Below are 15993 nucleotides of genomic sequence, written 5' to 3' on the forward strand. Positions count from 1 at the left end.
CCTTTTTGGGTGCATCCTTCCTTGGCCTCTTCTCTGGGGTGGAGACATGTGCCTGTCTTCACCGTGCCAAGGTTTGCCCAGGGTTGGGAGAGGCTGCGCTGAGCCTCAGTTGGACTTCATGTGCTGCCTGTCCTCAATGGTGACCGCCTCACCCAGGAGTCCAGGTTCAGAAGGGGTCAGGATGAAGTTGTGACAAGGCTGAAGCTTCCTTCCAGGACCAGGGTCAGGCCGCTGCCTGCGGCCCATCCTGGAGGTTCTCCATGCCTCTGTGCAGCTCGACTGTCACCTTCTCATCACTGCTCTCTCATTATGCTTTCCTCTCTAGGAAAATGCTGACTGCAAAAGTTTCAGTGAGCTGGTGGAGAACTTTAAGAAGACCTTGCACCACACTGACCCCATGGTCTTGGATGATTTTGGCACTAGCCTACCCTTCATTGATATCTACTTTTCCACTCTGGACTACCAGGACACAACTGTCCACAAGTCAGTTCCAGCCCTAGCCTTCCCTGGTCCCTGGGGCTTCCTCGAGGTCGGGCTGTGTCAGGTGCCCTGGGAGAGTGAGGGGGATGATGACTGAAGTGCTGATGTGGCATGGCTTTCTTGGGGGTACAGCATTCCATGTATACACAGGGGCTGGGCTGCTGTGTGGACAGGCTGTGGCTTGGGGGAATCTGCCCCTCCTGCCCCTCCCCAACCCACCTTGACTTGTATGTAAATGCCAGCTCCTTAAAGTCTCCAGGCCTCTCCTCACTAACCCCTTTCCAGAGTGCAGAGGAAAGACCACCGGGTAGTCTCAGCTTCTGGCCTGGTTGTGCCACTACCTTCCTGTGTGGCCTTGGGCAATTCTCTGCCCCTTTCCCATCTGTCACATGAGGGGCTGCTGGGCTGATTCAATGAAAACAGTGTGTGTGAAGCTCTGCACCTGGCCTGGCCCAGGGCTTGTGCTCAGTGTGAGTCAGCTGGGATTATGAGCAGCCATTACTGAGCAGGAAGGATGTAAAAACCTGGTTGATGGCTGGACAGGTTGTGGGCATCAGGAGCTATGGTGGGCTGTGGGCACTAGGGAGCTACAGTGGGCTCTTCAGTGAGGACAGATATAATTAGCCTGGCTTCTCAATGAAAGCCGCTTGGAGGGCTTTAGAGATGGGCGAAACCAAAAAGGAAGGAGTTGTTGGGGAATGCCCACTTTTGGCCCAATAGGGGGTCAGTCACTGTCTGGGCAACTCCACACAGTTACTTCTCTCAGGACCTAAGAATTTATTTCCAACCTGACACATGAAGTAAAATCCCTTGCTCCAGGGTACCCCAGGCAGAGTAGCAGATCCAGGATTCCAACCCAGCCTGATCTGGCCTGAAGTCCTTGCTCTTCTTTGACCCTACACCTGTGCAGGTGCAAACGTGTGGTCAGTGGGGCTAGGGGGTCCTGGAGCCTGCCCCTGACCTCAGATCTCATCTCCTCCTGCTCCATTTTGCAGGCTTCAAGAGCTGTACTATGAGATTGTGCATGTGCTGGGCCTAATGCTGGAAGACTTGCCCCAAGAGAAGCCTCAGTCCTTGGAAAAGGTGGAGGAGAAGTAGCTGGGCATGGGGACACCCATGTGCTGAGAGCCTTGCAGACTATGACAGGTCCCTATTAAACACAGGCTTTCTGAGTTGTCCTCTCCAGAGTTGCTGTGATTATGGCATTTCCCCACCTTTGAGATCGGGCCTGGATAGGTGCTTATGAAATGTGATTCCCCAGAGCCAATCCCCCATCCCCCACCACAGGACATGCAGACCTAGGGAATGGGGAGCGGGAGGCTCAAGGCTTGTCCTGGCCAGAGGCCACATCCAGGGCCCGTGCTGGCTCTAGGCTCCCTGGACCTAGCAGCAAGGACCTGGGGAAGCTGCCTGAGGACCACAGACCAAGAGGACCTCCAGCCACCCTCCAAGGCACATGGCCCCCTTGAACTGGTGTGGCCCTGCTGATCTGGGTGCGGATGTTCTCATACTGACAGAGTCACATCTCTCTCTGTGGACCCACTGCTGCAGAGACCCCTCTTTGGAAGGCTACACTGATTTCCCCAAGGCTCACCCCAAGGAGTGCTGCTAAGACTGGCAGGATTCTGTTGTGTGGGCCTGGAGCTCAATCTGGGGGAGTAGCCTGCTGGCAATGCCAGGGCACCTTGCACAGAGCCCGGGGAAGGTTGTTTCATCAGCACTGTGTGCTGCTGCCTCATATGGTTAAGTAGGACTCTTCACTTAAAAGGAGGCATTTTCTCTGTTATTCCTAGCCATATGACTACCAGGGCCATCAACGCCCTGGCACCACTCTGGCTTAGCCATGATGGAGCCATCTGAAGGCCCCAGCAGGGCAACACAGCACAGATGACACTCCTTGCTCCAGACTGGCCAGCCCAGAGGCCTGGCGGTGCCCACTCTACACCATTGCTGGGGAGTATGCCTGAGGCTGTCACCTTGGCAGTGCCACCTCATACAGAGGAGGAGGTGTATTCTGGGACTGGCACCTGTAGCTGGGTGCAGAAAGGCCCCATCCCCACACTGGGGATTCAGGTTAGCAGAAAATGCATGGGGTAGCATGGAGAGTGGCTGCACAAAAAGTCAGGCCTGGGTGGTGGCACCCCTGAAGCCACCACCACAGGCTGTAGGAACCTGTCCTCCTGGTTTCATCTATACATCCGACTGCTATCTACTGAGCTATGCTGGGTGCTGGGGCTTCTATGATGAGAAACCCATGGTCTCGCCCTGGCCCTCTTGGAGCTCACAGTTGTGTAGGGAAGACAGTCATCCAGCCACTGAGGAAGGGACAATCATTGAATTCAGAGTGGGGGGACTGCGTAGAGAGAATCAGGGACACATGAAAACCGTGTGGAAGAAGGATGGCTCTTCAGGGTGAGACCTGTTGAGGTGCTGTGGGGGAATCCTCTGAGGGCAGGAAATGCAGCCTGGCCACTTCCTGCACGGAGACAGCTTTGTGTCCATGCCCTGAAGCTGGGCTGGGGTAGATAGGGTGTTTGTGCCCCTCATGACAGGGGGAGTTGCTCTGGGTCTGACATGTCCAGGGAAGACGCTGGGCTCGGGGCTTCCAGGGGTGCTCTTGTGGGTGCAGCCCCATAAGCAGGGCAGGCAGGCCCCAGGCAGTGGCTCCAGTTCAGGGCCAGGGCAAAGCAGACATTGCCAGCTGCTCACACAGGGTGTGCCAGCATAGCCATGGGAACGCTAAAACATATCCAGCTACTCTCATCAGGAATCCTGGGAATTGCCCTAGGCATCTGAGAGTGAACAGAGATGTAAAAATTGGCTGCAGTGGGGCAAGGTAGAAAGTGCCATGGTTTTGGAGTTGGGAGACCTGTGCTCCCTCATAGGGAGACCTTGGGCAAAGTGTCTGGTCTTTCAAGCCTCACCTGTTTCCTGTGAGAAATGTGATGATAAAACTGACCGGGTACAAGGATCAAATCTCTGTAAGGTGTGAGAAAAGAGGTAGTCAGCTTATGGTTCACCCTTCCCCACTGTCAGCCCTCACCTCTGCTGGGGCACCTGTAGCGGGCTGTGCTGGTCAGGGGCTGAGAGGGATGAGGCCAGCTTGATGCTGCTGCTGGTGGGGAAAGTACGGAGCTGAGAGCAGGACGCAGAGGTCAGGAACTGCACAGGGGTATGAATGGATCCCAGGATGGAGCTGGTTCAGAATGGGCAGATGGCACGTCAGATCTGAAAGGCCTAGATCCCATGCCTAGGGAGGCAGACTTTGGGCACAGCCACCAGGGTGTGGTATGAGAGGGTGCATTAGTCCATCTTGTGTTGCTATAAAAGAATACTGGAGGCTGGGCAATTTAAAAGAAAAGAGATTTATTTGTCTCATGGTTCTGCAGGCTGTCTGGGAGGCATGGCACCAGCACCTGCTTCTGGTGAGGCCTCAGGAAGCTTCTATTCATGGTGGAAGGCAAAGCGGAGCCCGTGTGTGTCATGTGGTGAGAGAAGGAGCATGAGAGAGGGGAGAAGGGCTGCCAGACTCTTTTAAACAACCAGCTACCGTGTGAACTAACAGAGTAAGCTCTCACTCATCACGAAGTGGGGACACCAAGCCCGTCATGAGGGAGCCGCCCCCATGATCCAACACCTCCCACTAGTCTCTACCTCCAACATTGGGAGTCACATTTCAACATGAGATTTGGAGGGGACACACATCCAAATTATATCAAAAGGCAAGCTGCCTTTAAGGGCACAAGAAGGCTTTCAGACAGCAAAGAGCTGGTGGGGGCAGAGGTGACGTGCACAGGGCCGGCCCAGCACTGCTGGCAGAGCAAGCTGATGGATATTTGGCACAAAGTCCCAAAGCAGCATTTCTGTTTGGCTCTATTAGCCTGCAGAGCAAACACGGCAGATTGGAATCCCCACTTGGGCTCTCACCAACTTAAACAGGCTTGGCCAAGACCTTTAATTGATTTGCTTGGGGCAGAAGTGGCTCTGCTTACCCATGCCTGGCTATGGAAAGCAGGATCCTCCTCATCCTCCCCTGACCCTGGAATCTAGTAGGGTTGACCCTGAATGGCTCCTTCATCTCCAGCCTGCCAGTCTGATGGTTTGGGGGCCCGAGTCTCCTTCTGGTCATGCCCAAGCCCTCCCCCAGTTCTTGTGGAACGGATCTGGAATTCAAGGCTGGAGGTGTTTGGAAGGTGGCCGGATTTTCTTTTTTTTAAAACTGTTTTCTCATTCCATCAGCAGGAAGCAGGCCCTGTATTGTGGAGATCGAGGCAGTGACTGATAATGTGAATGCTCCTGTCCATTCCAACAGCCCCTAGAAATCTGATACTGAGACTCTGGAGACTGTGCCCCTTGAGGCTTTCTTCAAATGCTTTAGGACACCTCCTAGAGCAAACTGGCCTTCAGCAGGTCAGGTCTGGCTCTCCGGGCATCTCTGCCTGTGTCAGGCTTTGTCCCTGGCCCCAAATGGGTCTGCTGTGTCGTCCTACAGGCCCTCAAGAGAGAAGATGGTTCTGAATTCCTGTCTAGGCTACTCAGAAAGGAGAGGTGGTTGTTCTGATTATCGTCACAGGGGTTGGAAAGAGGGGAAGGAGGTAAATGTGATGGTGCAAAATCTATCAACACATGGGCATCCCCACTCTTCCCCATACTGTGCTACAAAGAATTTTGTCTGTGCTTGGTCAGCCACAGGCTGCACCTGCCCCAAGTTCTGTGTTTGACTTTATTGTAGGCTTTGTGTGATGTGGCATTAGGAGAATGGTGGAGAGCCACGCCTGCAAAGCTGGAGGGAAAGGGGAGTATTTGTACTTTCTCAGCCAGCTCCTGCATTCTCCTCCATGCTGGTCAATCGGGGTAATGGGCAAAACAGAGGGAAAATTAAAAGACCAGCAAGGCTGGATGAAAACACAACAGGGATCTGGGAAAAGGGAGGGAAGGAGGACGCAAAATCTGAGGACTGAGAGTCTGGGAATTGTGGACAGCAGCTATGACATAGCTGGTGGGTGTGCCCTGGAGATAGGACAAAAGAGGGGGTTAAGTGTCCTTGTGGGTTAACAGTGGGATCCCTATAGGTGTTCTTTGAGAGAGGCAAATGATGATTGGAATTATCTTAAAATTATTTTTAAATTTTATTTTAATTGCTCTACCTTTTAAAAATGAAGCCCCATGGATAGATTAGAGCATGTGGATTCTGGGTTATATTCGGGTTATATAAAAGATCACCCTGCATAATAGGGACCTGTTGGGTTAACAGTGGGAGATTATAAGAGGGCTTTCCATGGACTGAGCCCTTAGCTGGATCAGGGGCCTCCAGGTGAAGCATACCAGAGGGTGGTGGCACCAGGTATGACTGTCTTCTTGCAAGATGAAACTAAAGTATCAGAAGAGAAGTGTGCAAGAAACCAGAAGGTGATGAAGAGCCTGTTTCAAAACTCTTGGGAAACTGCAGAGTAACTGAGAGCTGTGTGAACTGGTGATGGACCATGGTGGTGTTCTCACAGCAGCAGAACCTGGCTGCCCTCCAGCTTGGCATTTGGGGACCACTGCCCCTGACTTCCTCTCTCTCCAGTGCTACTTCAATGCCTGGGATCAGGGCCTGAGATAAAAAGAACTCTTCAAAACTTGACATTGGAGGTGGGCGTGGTGGCTCACACCCTTAATCCCAGCTGCTCAAGAGGCTGAGCCGGGAGGAGTTTGGGGCCAGGAGTTTGAGACCAGCCAGGGCAACATAGTGAGATCCCATCTCTAAAATGTAAAAAAGAAAACTTGACACTGGCCCAGAGAAGGAGGGATCCAAACAGAGGTCAGGCCAGAGCTTCAACGGCACAGCCTGTTCTCCTTACTGACTGTGGAAATACTGCCTTCTGTTTTGCCAGTATTTCTGTTTATAAGATATTTTCACATGTATGACTTCAATCACATAACAACACTTATTCCCATTAAACAGGTGGCAAAACTAAGGTTTGAAGAGGTGATGTAACCTACCCAAGGTTGTACAGCTAAGGGGAAAGAACCAGGATTCACAACCAAGTGTGTCTGTCTCTTTAGCCACTGCTGTGGTGCCACACAACAATCTTCCAAGGAATTGTTGTCCCCTTTTATAGGCAGGCAAGCCAGCACTCAGAGACTCACTAGGCCAAGGTCATCATTACAGGGCAGAGTCAGTATTCGAACACAGGCCCCTCTGCTCTACTGCTTCATAGCAATCTTGTTCTTTCTTATTGAAGCAGCTATTTTTTCAACTTTAAAAACCAAGCCATGATTCCCTTCTGAGAGGGGCCTGACTCTGAAAAGGGGGCGGTGGTTGCACAGACGATTCTCGGTTGGCCAGTGAGTTCACTGGCACCTTCTCAATGCTTAGTCCAGGCTCTGAAGTCTGCTGGCCCTGGGAGCCCCGGGAGCCTGGAGATTGGGAGGAGGGCAGGAAGCAATCAGTGTGTGCAGAAAGGGTGGTGACTGCAGCGCCTAATGAGGAAATTACAGCCTGGGCAGAGAGAGAGGTTTGGCTTGACATCGCCTTTCCCTGGGCTTCAGTACAGCAGGCCCACATGGAGGCTTGGCTGCAGATGGGATGTGCTGAGCAGGCGTGATTTGGTCACAGCAGGCAGGATGCAGCAGCCTGGTCGGTGTCCAGATGCCCACAAGGCTGGCCCTCTAGGGTGGCGACTTTCAGGCAGTTCCCTCCGCCTGCTCTTGCACTCACTCATAACTTGATCAGCAGGAGTGGCAGCTGTGGGCACCTGGAACGGGTGCCTTGAGAGACTCTTGGCTGGAGTTTTTAATCTGACCCTTGAAAGGGCAAGTGGAAAAGGAGAGAAAACATTATCAGGTGGGAAAAGCTAGCTGCAGAACTATACATATGTGACACCATCTGCATTAAAATAAAAAAAAAAAGGAGAAATAAATAAAACACCACACATAAAGTGGCAGTGAGAGGTTTTTTTTCTCATTTAGGTGGCAAAGATGATAGACAAAACCTAGGATCAGTCTGGGCGTGGTGGCTCACGCCTGTAATCCCAGCACTTTGGGAGGCCAAGGTGGGCGGATTACGAAGTCAGGAGTTCAAGACCAGCCTGGCCAATATGGTGAAACCCAGTCTCTACTGAAAAAAAATACAAAAATTAGCTGGGCGTGGTGGCGCACGCCTGTAGTCCCAGCTACTTGGGAGGCTGAGGCAGAAGTATTGTTTGAACCCGGGAGGCGGAGGTTGCAGTGGGCCGAGACTGCACCACTGCACTCCAGCCTGGGCAACAGAGTGAGACTCTGTCTCAAAAAACAAAAACAAACAAACAAAAAACCTAGGATAGGCCTGGGTGTGGAGAATGCACACCTTTGTCCACTTTTGGCAATGCAAATAAGTGTGGCCTTCTCATAAGGCAATGTGGATTAGATTTTATATGTGTGTTTCTAGGACCCAATCATTCTGCTTCTTGAAATTATCCCAAGGAGCTAAATAAATATCAAATACACAGAGATGCATGGATAAGGATGTTTACTGTGGCTTGTTATAATAGGAATATAAGGAATCACCTAAATGCTCATTGGTGAGGAATTGGCTATATTATTATGAATCCATATTTGTGGCCATTAAAAGTAATGATTTCTTGATAAGAGAAAATGTTCTTGATATTTTATTGAGTGAAAAAAATGGCTTTCTAGAGCATCATGGGATCTGGCATCCTTTATGTAATAGTGAGTGAGCATATAGAATGTATGAGCATATAGACATATATGTCTGATGAAGGATGTCTGCAAGGATAATCATAAAAATATTCATAGTGAGCTGGGCGCGGTGGCTCACGCCTGTAATCACAGCACTTTGGGAGGCTGAGGCGCACAGATCACGAGGTCAGGAGATCGAGACCATCCTGGCTAACACGGTGAAACAACATCTCTACTAAAAAATACAAAAAATTAGCCGGGCTTGGTGACAGGCGCCTGTAGTCCCAGTTACTTGGGAGGCTGAGGCAGGAGAATGACCTGAACCCGGGAGGCGGAGGTTGCAGTGAGCTGAGATTGTGCCACTGCACTCCAGCCTGGGTGACAGAGCCAGACTCTGTCTCAAAAAAAAAAAATATATATATATATATATATATACACACACACATAGTGGTTTGTGGGATCTCAACTTTTGTGCTCACATTTTTTTGAACTTTTTGAATTTTAAGAATGAGTATGTATTTTATGATCAGGAAAAACAACAGTTTTTACCTTGAAAACATTGTATGTGTGTCCCCTTGGTAGGTGGAAGGGCATTCTCTGCAGAAGGAACCAAATGCACAAAGGAAAGCGGGCAGGAGCTCAGCGAGGGTTTAGGGAGTGCCGAGAAATCAGTGTGGCTGCAGCCTATGCTGTGGGGTGGGCAGTGAGGGGCTGGAGGCTAGGGCAGTAGACTGGAGCCAGATCCTGAGGGCTTACACGCTCAGCCGGGCAGTTTGGCCTTTAAGGGATGGAATCGTGGTAAGCAAAGCAATGACCTGGCCAGATTTCATTCCCACTGCCTCTGAGGGTGGCTGTATCCCCTGCAGTTGGCATCTAAGGCTCCTCTATTCTCCCTATTCTGTCTCTCCTTCCTCTTCCCATGCCTCCCAGGGATCCTCTTTGCCTGGCTCAGTCTCACCTCTGCTCCTGCATACCCATCCCATTTCTGCCTGTCTTTTAAGGCAGAGTACCAGGCTCCTTCTAACAGGAAGCCTTCCCAGATTGCTCCCATTAGCCTTGATTTCTCCTTTCTCATACTCTCACCTTTGATCTTTTGTATCCTACATTGAATCAGACCTTAATTCCTCTATCCATAGATACTTCTTTTCCTAGCACCAGCTGGGGAGGGCTGTGGACTGCAGGGTCATCCCTGACACCTGGACGCCAGTGATCAGCCTGCCTGAGATATGCCAGCTTTAGAATCCTGATGGAGGGAGGGAGGGGGAGGGCAGCAAAGAGACTCAGCAGTTATTTTATGCCTGTCACAGGCACAGTGCCAAACACCATATATAACTTTTCACATTTTCCCCACTTTACAGATGAGGAAACAAGCTCAGAGAAGTTCTGTGGCAGTGACTGAGTGGTGGTGCTGTGAGTTAAACTCAGGCTCTGCCTAACTCCAAAGTTCGTGCTCTTAACCTCCATGATCTTGTCTCTGGCCCTCACTTCCCCACCACACCCAGAGGTAGGCTGGGCTGGGTGGGCTGAGGCAGGGCCTTCCTAGGCCTTGCTGGCCAGAGCAGGAGGCTGGTGAAAGCTCAGGACTTAAGGGACTTCAGAGAGGGACGTGGTTCCCTCTCACCCAAGGGGGAGCTCTTGACCTGGTGGAGGATCTGGAACAGTGTAGCACCCCTGCTGGGGGCTTGGAAGTGCCACTACTCCCAAGGAAGCAAAGCAAGAGGCTTCCCTGGGGAACCTGTCTGGAGGGGAGGGAGGCTGGACACGTTGATCAAGAAAGAGCGTCTTCACTCAGAAATCCTCCAGCAATACGAGGTCAGTGAGATGAAAATGAGTAATTTTGTGCCTCTGAAGAAACAGGCCACTTGACAGCAATATTTAATGGTCACATCCAGGGTCTTTTCAAACCCTGACAGGAAACCCTCAGAGGTAGAGGTAGGCAGGTGTGTTCAATGCCCGCTTGACAGAGGGTTACTGGGGCTCTGTGAAGTGAGGTCATGCCCTGGGAAGAGCCCAGCCCACGGGCTAGGATTTGGACTCCTTGACTCCTCGAGGGGATCGTGCCCTCCTCCAGGCCCCTCCACCAGCCTGGGCTCAGTGGATATCCCTGCCTGGAGGGGCTGGGTGAGTCTCTGTGAGCCTGGGGGGCTCGGTGGGCTTCAGCAGCCCCACTGTGGGCTCTGGATTGTGGGAGAGTTGAGAGGCCTGGGTGGAGTTAGTGCCAAGATTGGGAGAAGCCAGGGGTTCACCATGAATTGTGTGTGCCTGTACTCATTCCGGCCTTGGTGACACAATAGGAATGCCAGCTTGGGGGATGGAGGAAGGATCCTTGGCCACACAGTGCCTGGGGTGGGGTCTTTTGTGTAAGGGTATCCTTTATTGAATTGCATTTACCCAGAGGGAGAGAGGTGTATGTGTGTGTGTGTGTGTGTGTGTGTGCCTGTGTGGGCATGTGTGTGCATGAAGAGGCTGGAGTCTGGGCGGGGATGAGCATCCATCCCAGTGTGTCCTGGAAAGTTCCCAGATAGCCCACAGGAGGGAACAGTTTGGGGAAACCCTTGCTGGGCCCTGCCACAGTCTGGCAGGCGGTGAAGTGGCCGGCCACTTTGTGGCTACGATGTCTTAGAGAGTTTGCCAAGCACTTTCTGTGAAGTCATTGGGATGTTAAACCCTTGGTTCAATTAAATGGGTTAATAAGCATTGTCTGATTTTGATGAAGAATAGTAATATAATGTGATAATAGCAATAATGGTGCTATTAGCTGCAATTATCACACGTGCTGCACTGTCCCAGGCACGGAGGGGGGTGCAGCTCACATTCCCGCATGCTCAGGCTGCGTTTTCCACTCATAAAACCCCATTCTTCAAAGCCTTTCCAGCCCAACTCCCGATATCCATTTTCAGGACAAATTACCAACACTTAAAAAAAATTGGTCCATTCTGCGTGAAAGCCAAGTTCAAATTACTGTTACTTTACCCTTTATGTTGGAAACTTAAAAAAGGGTAGGTGTGGGAGCTGAGGGGGACACAGGGGACAGATAGAGGAGGCGAGGCAGAGGAGGGGGAAAGAGGGAGAACGGTGTATGGATGAAGAAGAAAAAAGCGAGCCTTCTTGTTTCAGGAAAAATGTATTTCTGGAATGATGTTTCAGTTTACTCAGGCAGAAAAATTAGAAATGGTGTGCTTATTAAACAGGCTAAGTAAGCATGACTATTTTTAGTAGTGTAGTAAAACCTTGGTAATTTGGACCTCTTTAATAAAGATTCCATGATCATGCTGGCTGGCAGGCACACACTATGTGTGTGTGTTGTGTGTGTGTCAGGGCAAGGTAGGGGTGCAGATTGGTTGCTGAGTTGGAGGTTGGGGAGAGGGGAGAGTGCAACAAGGGATGGAAGGAAAAGGGAAGGACTCCCTCTTAGGAGAACCTGCTTCAAACTCTGAACTCTTTTGCTTCGTAATCAAAGATCATTACAAATTCTCACTGAACACTCTTAATGGCACCTACTAGTTTGACACCTGTTCAAAGAAGAATGTATTTGAAAACAAAAATTTCATTTCTATCAAAATCTGTAAAGGTTTACTTGATAGCTGTCATACTGGCCTCCCTCAAATGAGGCTGCATCCCAGGTAGCTGATGACTGGCACCTCAGTGGGAGGACAGGGGCAGTGGGCAGAAGGGTATCCCCTGCGGGTCACAGGGTTTTGTATTTTTAAAATAATCATTATTTTATTTCATCATTGCAAAACTGATACATTGTCAGTGCAAAAAGACCTTGAAAGGGACAAATTTTAAAAATGTTCATTTTCCCCCTGTCAAAGGTAGCTGTTATTAACACTTTGTACATATTCATACATTTCTCTGTGCATATATAAGAACAAAAATGGTACTGTGCTTAAGACTGTTTTGTTGCTTGCCTTAGTTTAGCCTTTTTGACAGAGAAGCTTGGTTAAAAAAAAGGACAATAGTGAATCTACATTTAATTTTATGCTAAACTGACAAAGAAAAGTCATCCACCCTGGGTTGCTCTTTCGTGGCCACATAGTAGACGCTCAGTAAAGGGAGTGTCCTTACTGGGGTCCCACTGCTACGCTGCATAGAAAGATGAAAAGTCAGGATGAGGGCCGTGCAAGGGCTCAGCTATTGCTGGGGCCTCCAAGGGGCTGCTGGTTGAAGAGGATTCTAGGGAAAGGTTTGCCAAACAGTGAACACAGCCTCTGGGAGTCCTGGGAATCAGCCTCTAAATGCCTCTCTGGGTAACGAAGGGCATAAACACAGATATACTTTCTGAATAAAATTGAGGTAAAAATATACATAAAATTTACCACTTTAACCTTTTAAGCTGTACAGTTCAGTGGCATTAAGTACATTCATATTGTTATGCAACCGTCACCACCATCCATCTCCAGAGCTTTTTCATCCTTCCGAAGACTCTGTACCCATTAAACAGTAGCTCCCCATTCCCCATCCCTCAGCCCTTGGCAGCCACCATTCTATTTTCTATGAATTCGCCTCTTCTAGGAACTTCATATAAGTGTAATCACAATCTTTGTCCTTTTGTGAGTGGCTTATTTCACTTACCACAATGTCTTCAAGGTTCATCCATGTTGTAGTTGTGTCAGAATTTCCTTTTTAAGGCTGAATAATATTCTACCATATGTAAATACCACATTTTGTTTATCCATTCATCTGCTGATGGGCACTGGGGTTGCTACCACTTTTTGGCTATTGCGGTAAACATGTTTTAGCTACTGCTGCGAACATGGGTATGCAAATATCTCTCTGAGCCTCTGCTTTCATTTATTTTTAGTATATACCCAGACTCTCACTCTGTCGCCCATGCTGGAGTGCATTGGCACGATCTTGACTCACTGCAACCTCCGACTCCTGGGTTCAAGCAATTCTCCTGCTTCAGCCTCCTGAGTAGCTGGGACTACAGGCACGTGCCACCATGCCCAGCTAATTTTTTTGTATTTTTAGTAGAGATGGAGTTTCACCATGTTGGTCAGGCTGGTCTCAAACTTCTGACCTCAAATGATCTGCCCACCCCGGCCTCCCAAAGTGTTGGGATTACAGGTGTGAGCTACCGCGCCCGGCCCATTGTACTGTTTTCTGTAGTGGCTGTACCATTTTACATTCCCACAAGCAGTGCACAAGGGTCCCAATTTCTCTGCATCCTTGCCAACACTTGTTTTTTTTTTTTTTTTTTTTTTTGAGACGGAGTTTCACTCTTATTGCCCAGGCTGGAGTGCAATGGTGTGATCTCCGCTCACCACAACCTCTGCCTCCCAGGTTCAAGCGATTCTCCTGCCTCAGCCTCCCTAGTAGCTGGGATTACAGGCATGTGCCACCACGCCCAGCTAATTTTGTATTTTTAGTAGAGACGGGGTTTCTCCGTGTTGGTCAGGCTGGTCTCAAACTCCGACCTCAGGTGATCCGCCCGCCTCGGCCTCCCAAAGTGCTGGGATTACAGGCGTGAGCCATTGCGCCCGGCCGCCAACACTTGTTATTTTCTTTTTTGATAATTGTCATCCTGATGGGTGTGAGATGGTATCTCATTGTGGTTTTGATTTGCATTTTCCTAATAACTAGCAATTTTGAGTCTCTTTTCATGTGCTTATTGGTCATTTGTATGTCTTGTTTGGAGAAACGTCTATTCAAGTCCTTTGCCCATTTTTGAATTTGGTTATTTTGTTGTTCAGAAACACTTTTAAAAATGGTGCCAAGAGCTGCCTGTGCTGAAAAAGGAGTGAGCGAGTGAGTGGCAGAAGAAGGAAAGATGCAAGATAGAGGACAGAAAGGAGTTCAGAGAGGGAGAAAGGGTCAAGATATGTTTTGTGGAGTGTTGGGGTGAGGGACGGCCATCCCTCAAATTTTTTTTTTTTTGAGACTGAGTCTCGCACTGTTGCCCAGGCTGGAGTGCAGTGGCGCGATCTCGGTTCACTGCAAGCTCTGCCTTCTGGGTTCACGCCATTCTCCTGCCTCAGCCTCCCAAGTAGCTGGGGAATACAGGCACCTGCCACCATACCCAGATAATGGTTTTTTGTATTTTTAGTAGAGACGAAGTTTCACCGTGTCAGCCAGTATGGTCTCGATCTCCTGACCTCATGATCTGCCTGCCTTGGCCTCCCAAAGTGCCTCAATTATTTTATTTAACAAATATTGATTGAGCATCTACTATGTGCAGACACTTCTGAGGGGATGCTGTCTATACCTGTTTGACTCAGTTCACTGTGCTGGCTCTCTGAGTACACGGATCCTGTCCAGCTGCCAGGGCCAGCCTCTGGGAGGCAGTGTTTATAGTCACAGCCCATAGACTCTGCAGTCAGGCTAGAGATTGAGTCCCTAAAGTGGTGTGGTGCAGCTTAGGACAGGTTACATGACCTCTCTGAGCTCCACATTCCCCATTTATAAAATGAAGCTAATAAGATAAATGAAACATGTCAAGTGCAGTGGGGGACAGCACAGAGTGAGACACGTGCCTCAGCCAGCCAGAGCAGCTTTCATGTGAGGGCCATCCTGCCCTCTGCCTCCTCCCTGCTCCACAAGCAGCTTCCTGTACCCTGACCTGCTCCCCTGCAGTGGTCTGATTCATGGAATTGCAGCCCCTCCAGCCAGGGCTCCAGTGGCCGTGTCTCCTGAGTGCTCTGCAGCTGCTTGACAGGTAGGCACCTGTCCTGGGCAGTACCAGCCAGTCAGGAGGCAGGACCCAGGAACCTGCAAAAGCAATGTGGGAGTGTGAAGAGTGGGGTTCCCCTGATGGGAGGGGCAAGGAGGCAGGCACCAGCAGGGGCTGGGAGGTGGCCTCGGGGTGGGGGGGTTCTCCCTATCTCGGAAGCAGGAAGCTTGTAATCCGGACTGACGTGGGAGCTTGGATTTCCTGATTGAGAATTCAGGGCCCTTTCTTCACCAAAAAGCTGCTCTGTGCCTCTGCCTGCCCCCACCCCAGGGCTTCCTCTGTCCCCGCTACCTGTGCCCTCTGCTGCTGTCACATAGCTTGGAGCTTAGGAGGGCAAATCCTAGGCCCTGGGGCCTTTTCTGTCTCCGTTCTGGAGCCCAGCTGAGTCTAGCTTCTTGAAGAGAAATCTAATTTTTTATTTCCTTTCCCTCCTGAATACAAATGTGATTCATGTAAGGGGAGTGTACAGCACGGTGGGTGCGAGCGCACGCTCTGGTCAGAGGGTCTGAGTTCAAGTGCTGCCTCTACCTCTCATTAGCTGTCTGTGCCATGTTGGGCAAGTTACTGATTCCCTTTGAGCTTCAGTTTCTTCCTGTGAAAAATAAGGATAACATATCCCTCCGTCATGAAGTTGCTATGAGGAGCTTTGCTGGGGCCTGGTGCTCAGGAAGAGCCTGCTGTTAGCTACTCACAACATGATATGCAAACAAAAAGAAGTGTCCAGGCATCCTTGCTCCATGGCGCAGGACACCCCTAGAAGAGCATGCTGGGGTGAGTACCCTTGCTTTGCCCGCCCCCCCCGCCCTGCGTCCTGTCATCTCTTAGGGTGTTGACTGGGCTCTGCCTCTCTCCAGAGGCCCAGTGGGTGGCAGGAATTGGGCCTGGTTCCTCTCCCAGGGCCTGGCCCACAGAGGATGATGGGAAGATTGTACCACAGGACAATAGGCTGGGTGACCGAGGGCCCAGCATCTAGGATAGTTCCTGGGGTGGGGTGGGGGTGTGGCTAGGAGAACTGTCAATCATGACTCATATTCAGGACACCCTGCAGAGGCAGGGAGGGAAAGCTGAGCTGGGAAAACCCCAAATGACATCTAAAGTGACCTGTTGAGAAATTTTGACAGGGAAGTCCTATTAATGCAGAAAGCAGGGAATAGGACCTCAAGAGGAGAGCCAGGGCA

At 50.3% G+C, this 15993-nt stretch overlaps 1 protein-coding gene across 1 annotated transcript in view; it reads left to right on the forward strand.

Annotated features, from left to right (window-relative positions):
* The window catches only part of CATSPER3 (cation channel sperm associated 3), a 45546-nt gene extending 43894 nt beyond the window's left edge, over nucleotides 1–1652 (forward strand). Inside the window, exons 7-8 of the mRNA XM_005557811.5 lie at nucleotides 326–483; nucleotides 1476–1652. Coding sequence (XP_005557868.2) covers nucleotides 326–483; nucleotides 1476–1578 — 261 coding nt within the window. The 3' untranslated portion in view covers nucleotides 1579–1652. The remainder of the gene's footprint in view (nucleotides 1–325; nucleotides 484–1475) is intronic.
* The last annotated feature ends 14341 nt before the right edge of the window (nucleotides 1653–15993 follow it).

Source organism: Macaca fascicularis, chromosome 6 (assembly GCF_037993035.2).
Source record: "Macaca fascicularis isolate 582-1 chromosome 6, T2T-MFA8v1.1".
Taxonomy (NCBI): Eukaryota; Metazoa; Chordata; class Mammalia; order Primates; family Cercopithecidae; genus Macaca; species Macaca fascicularis.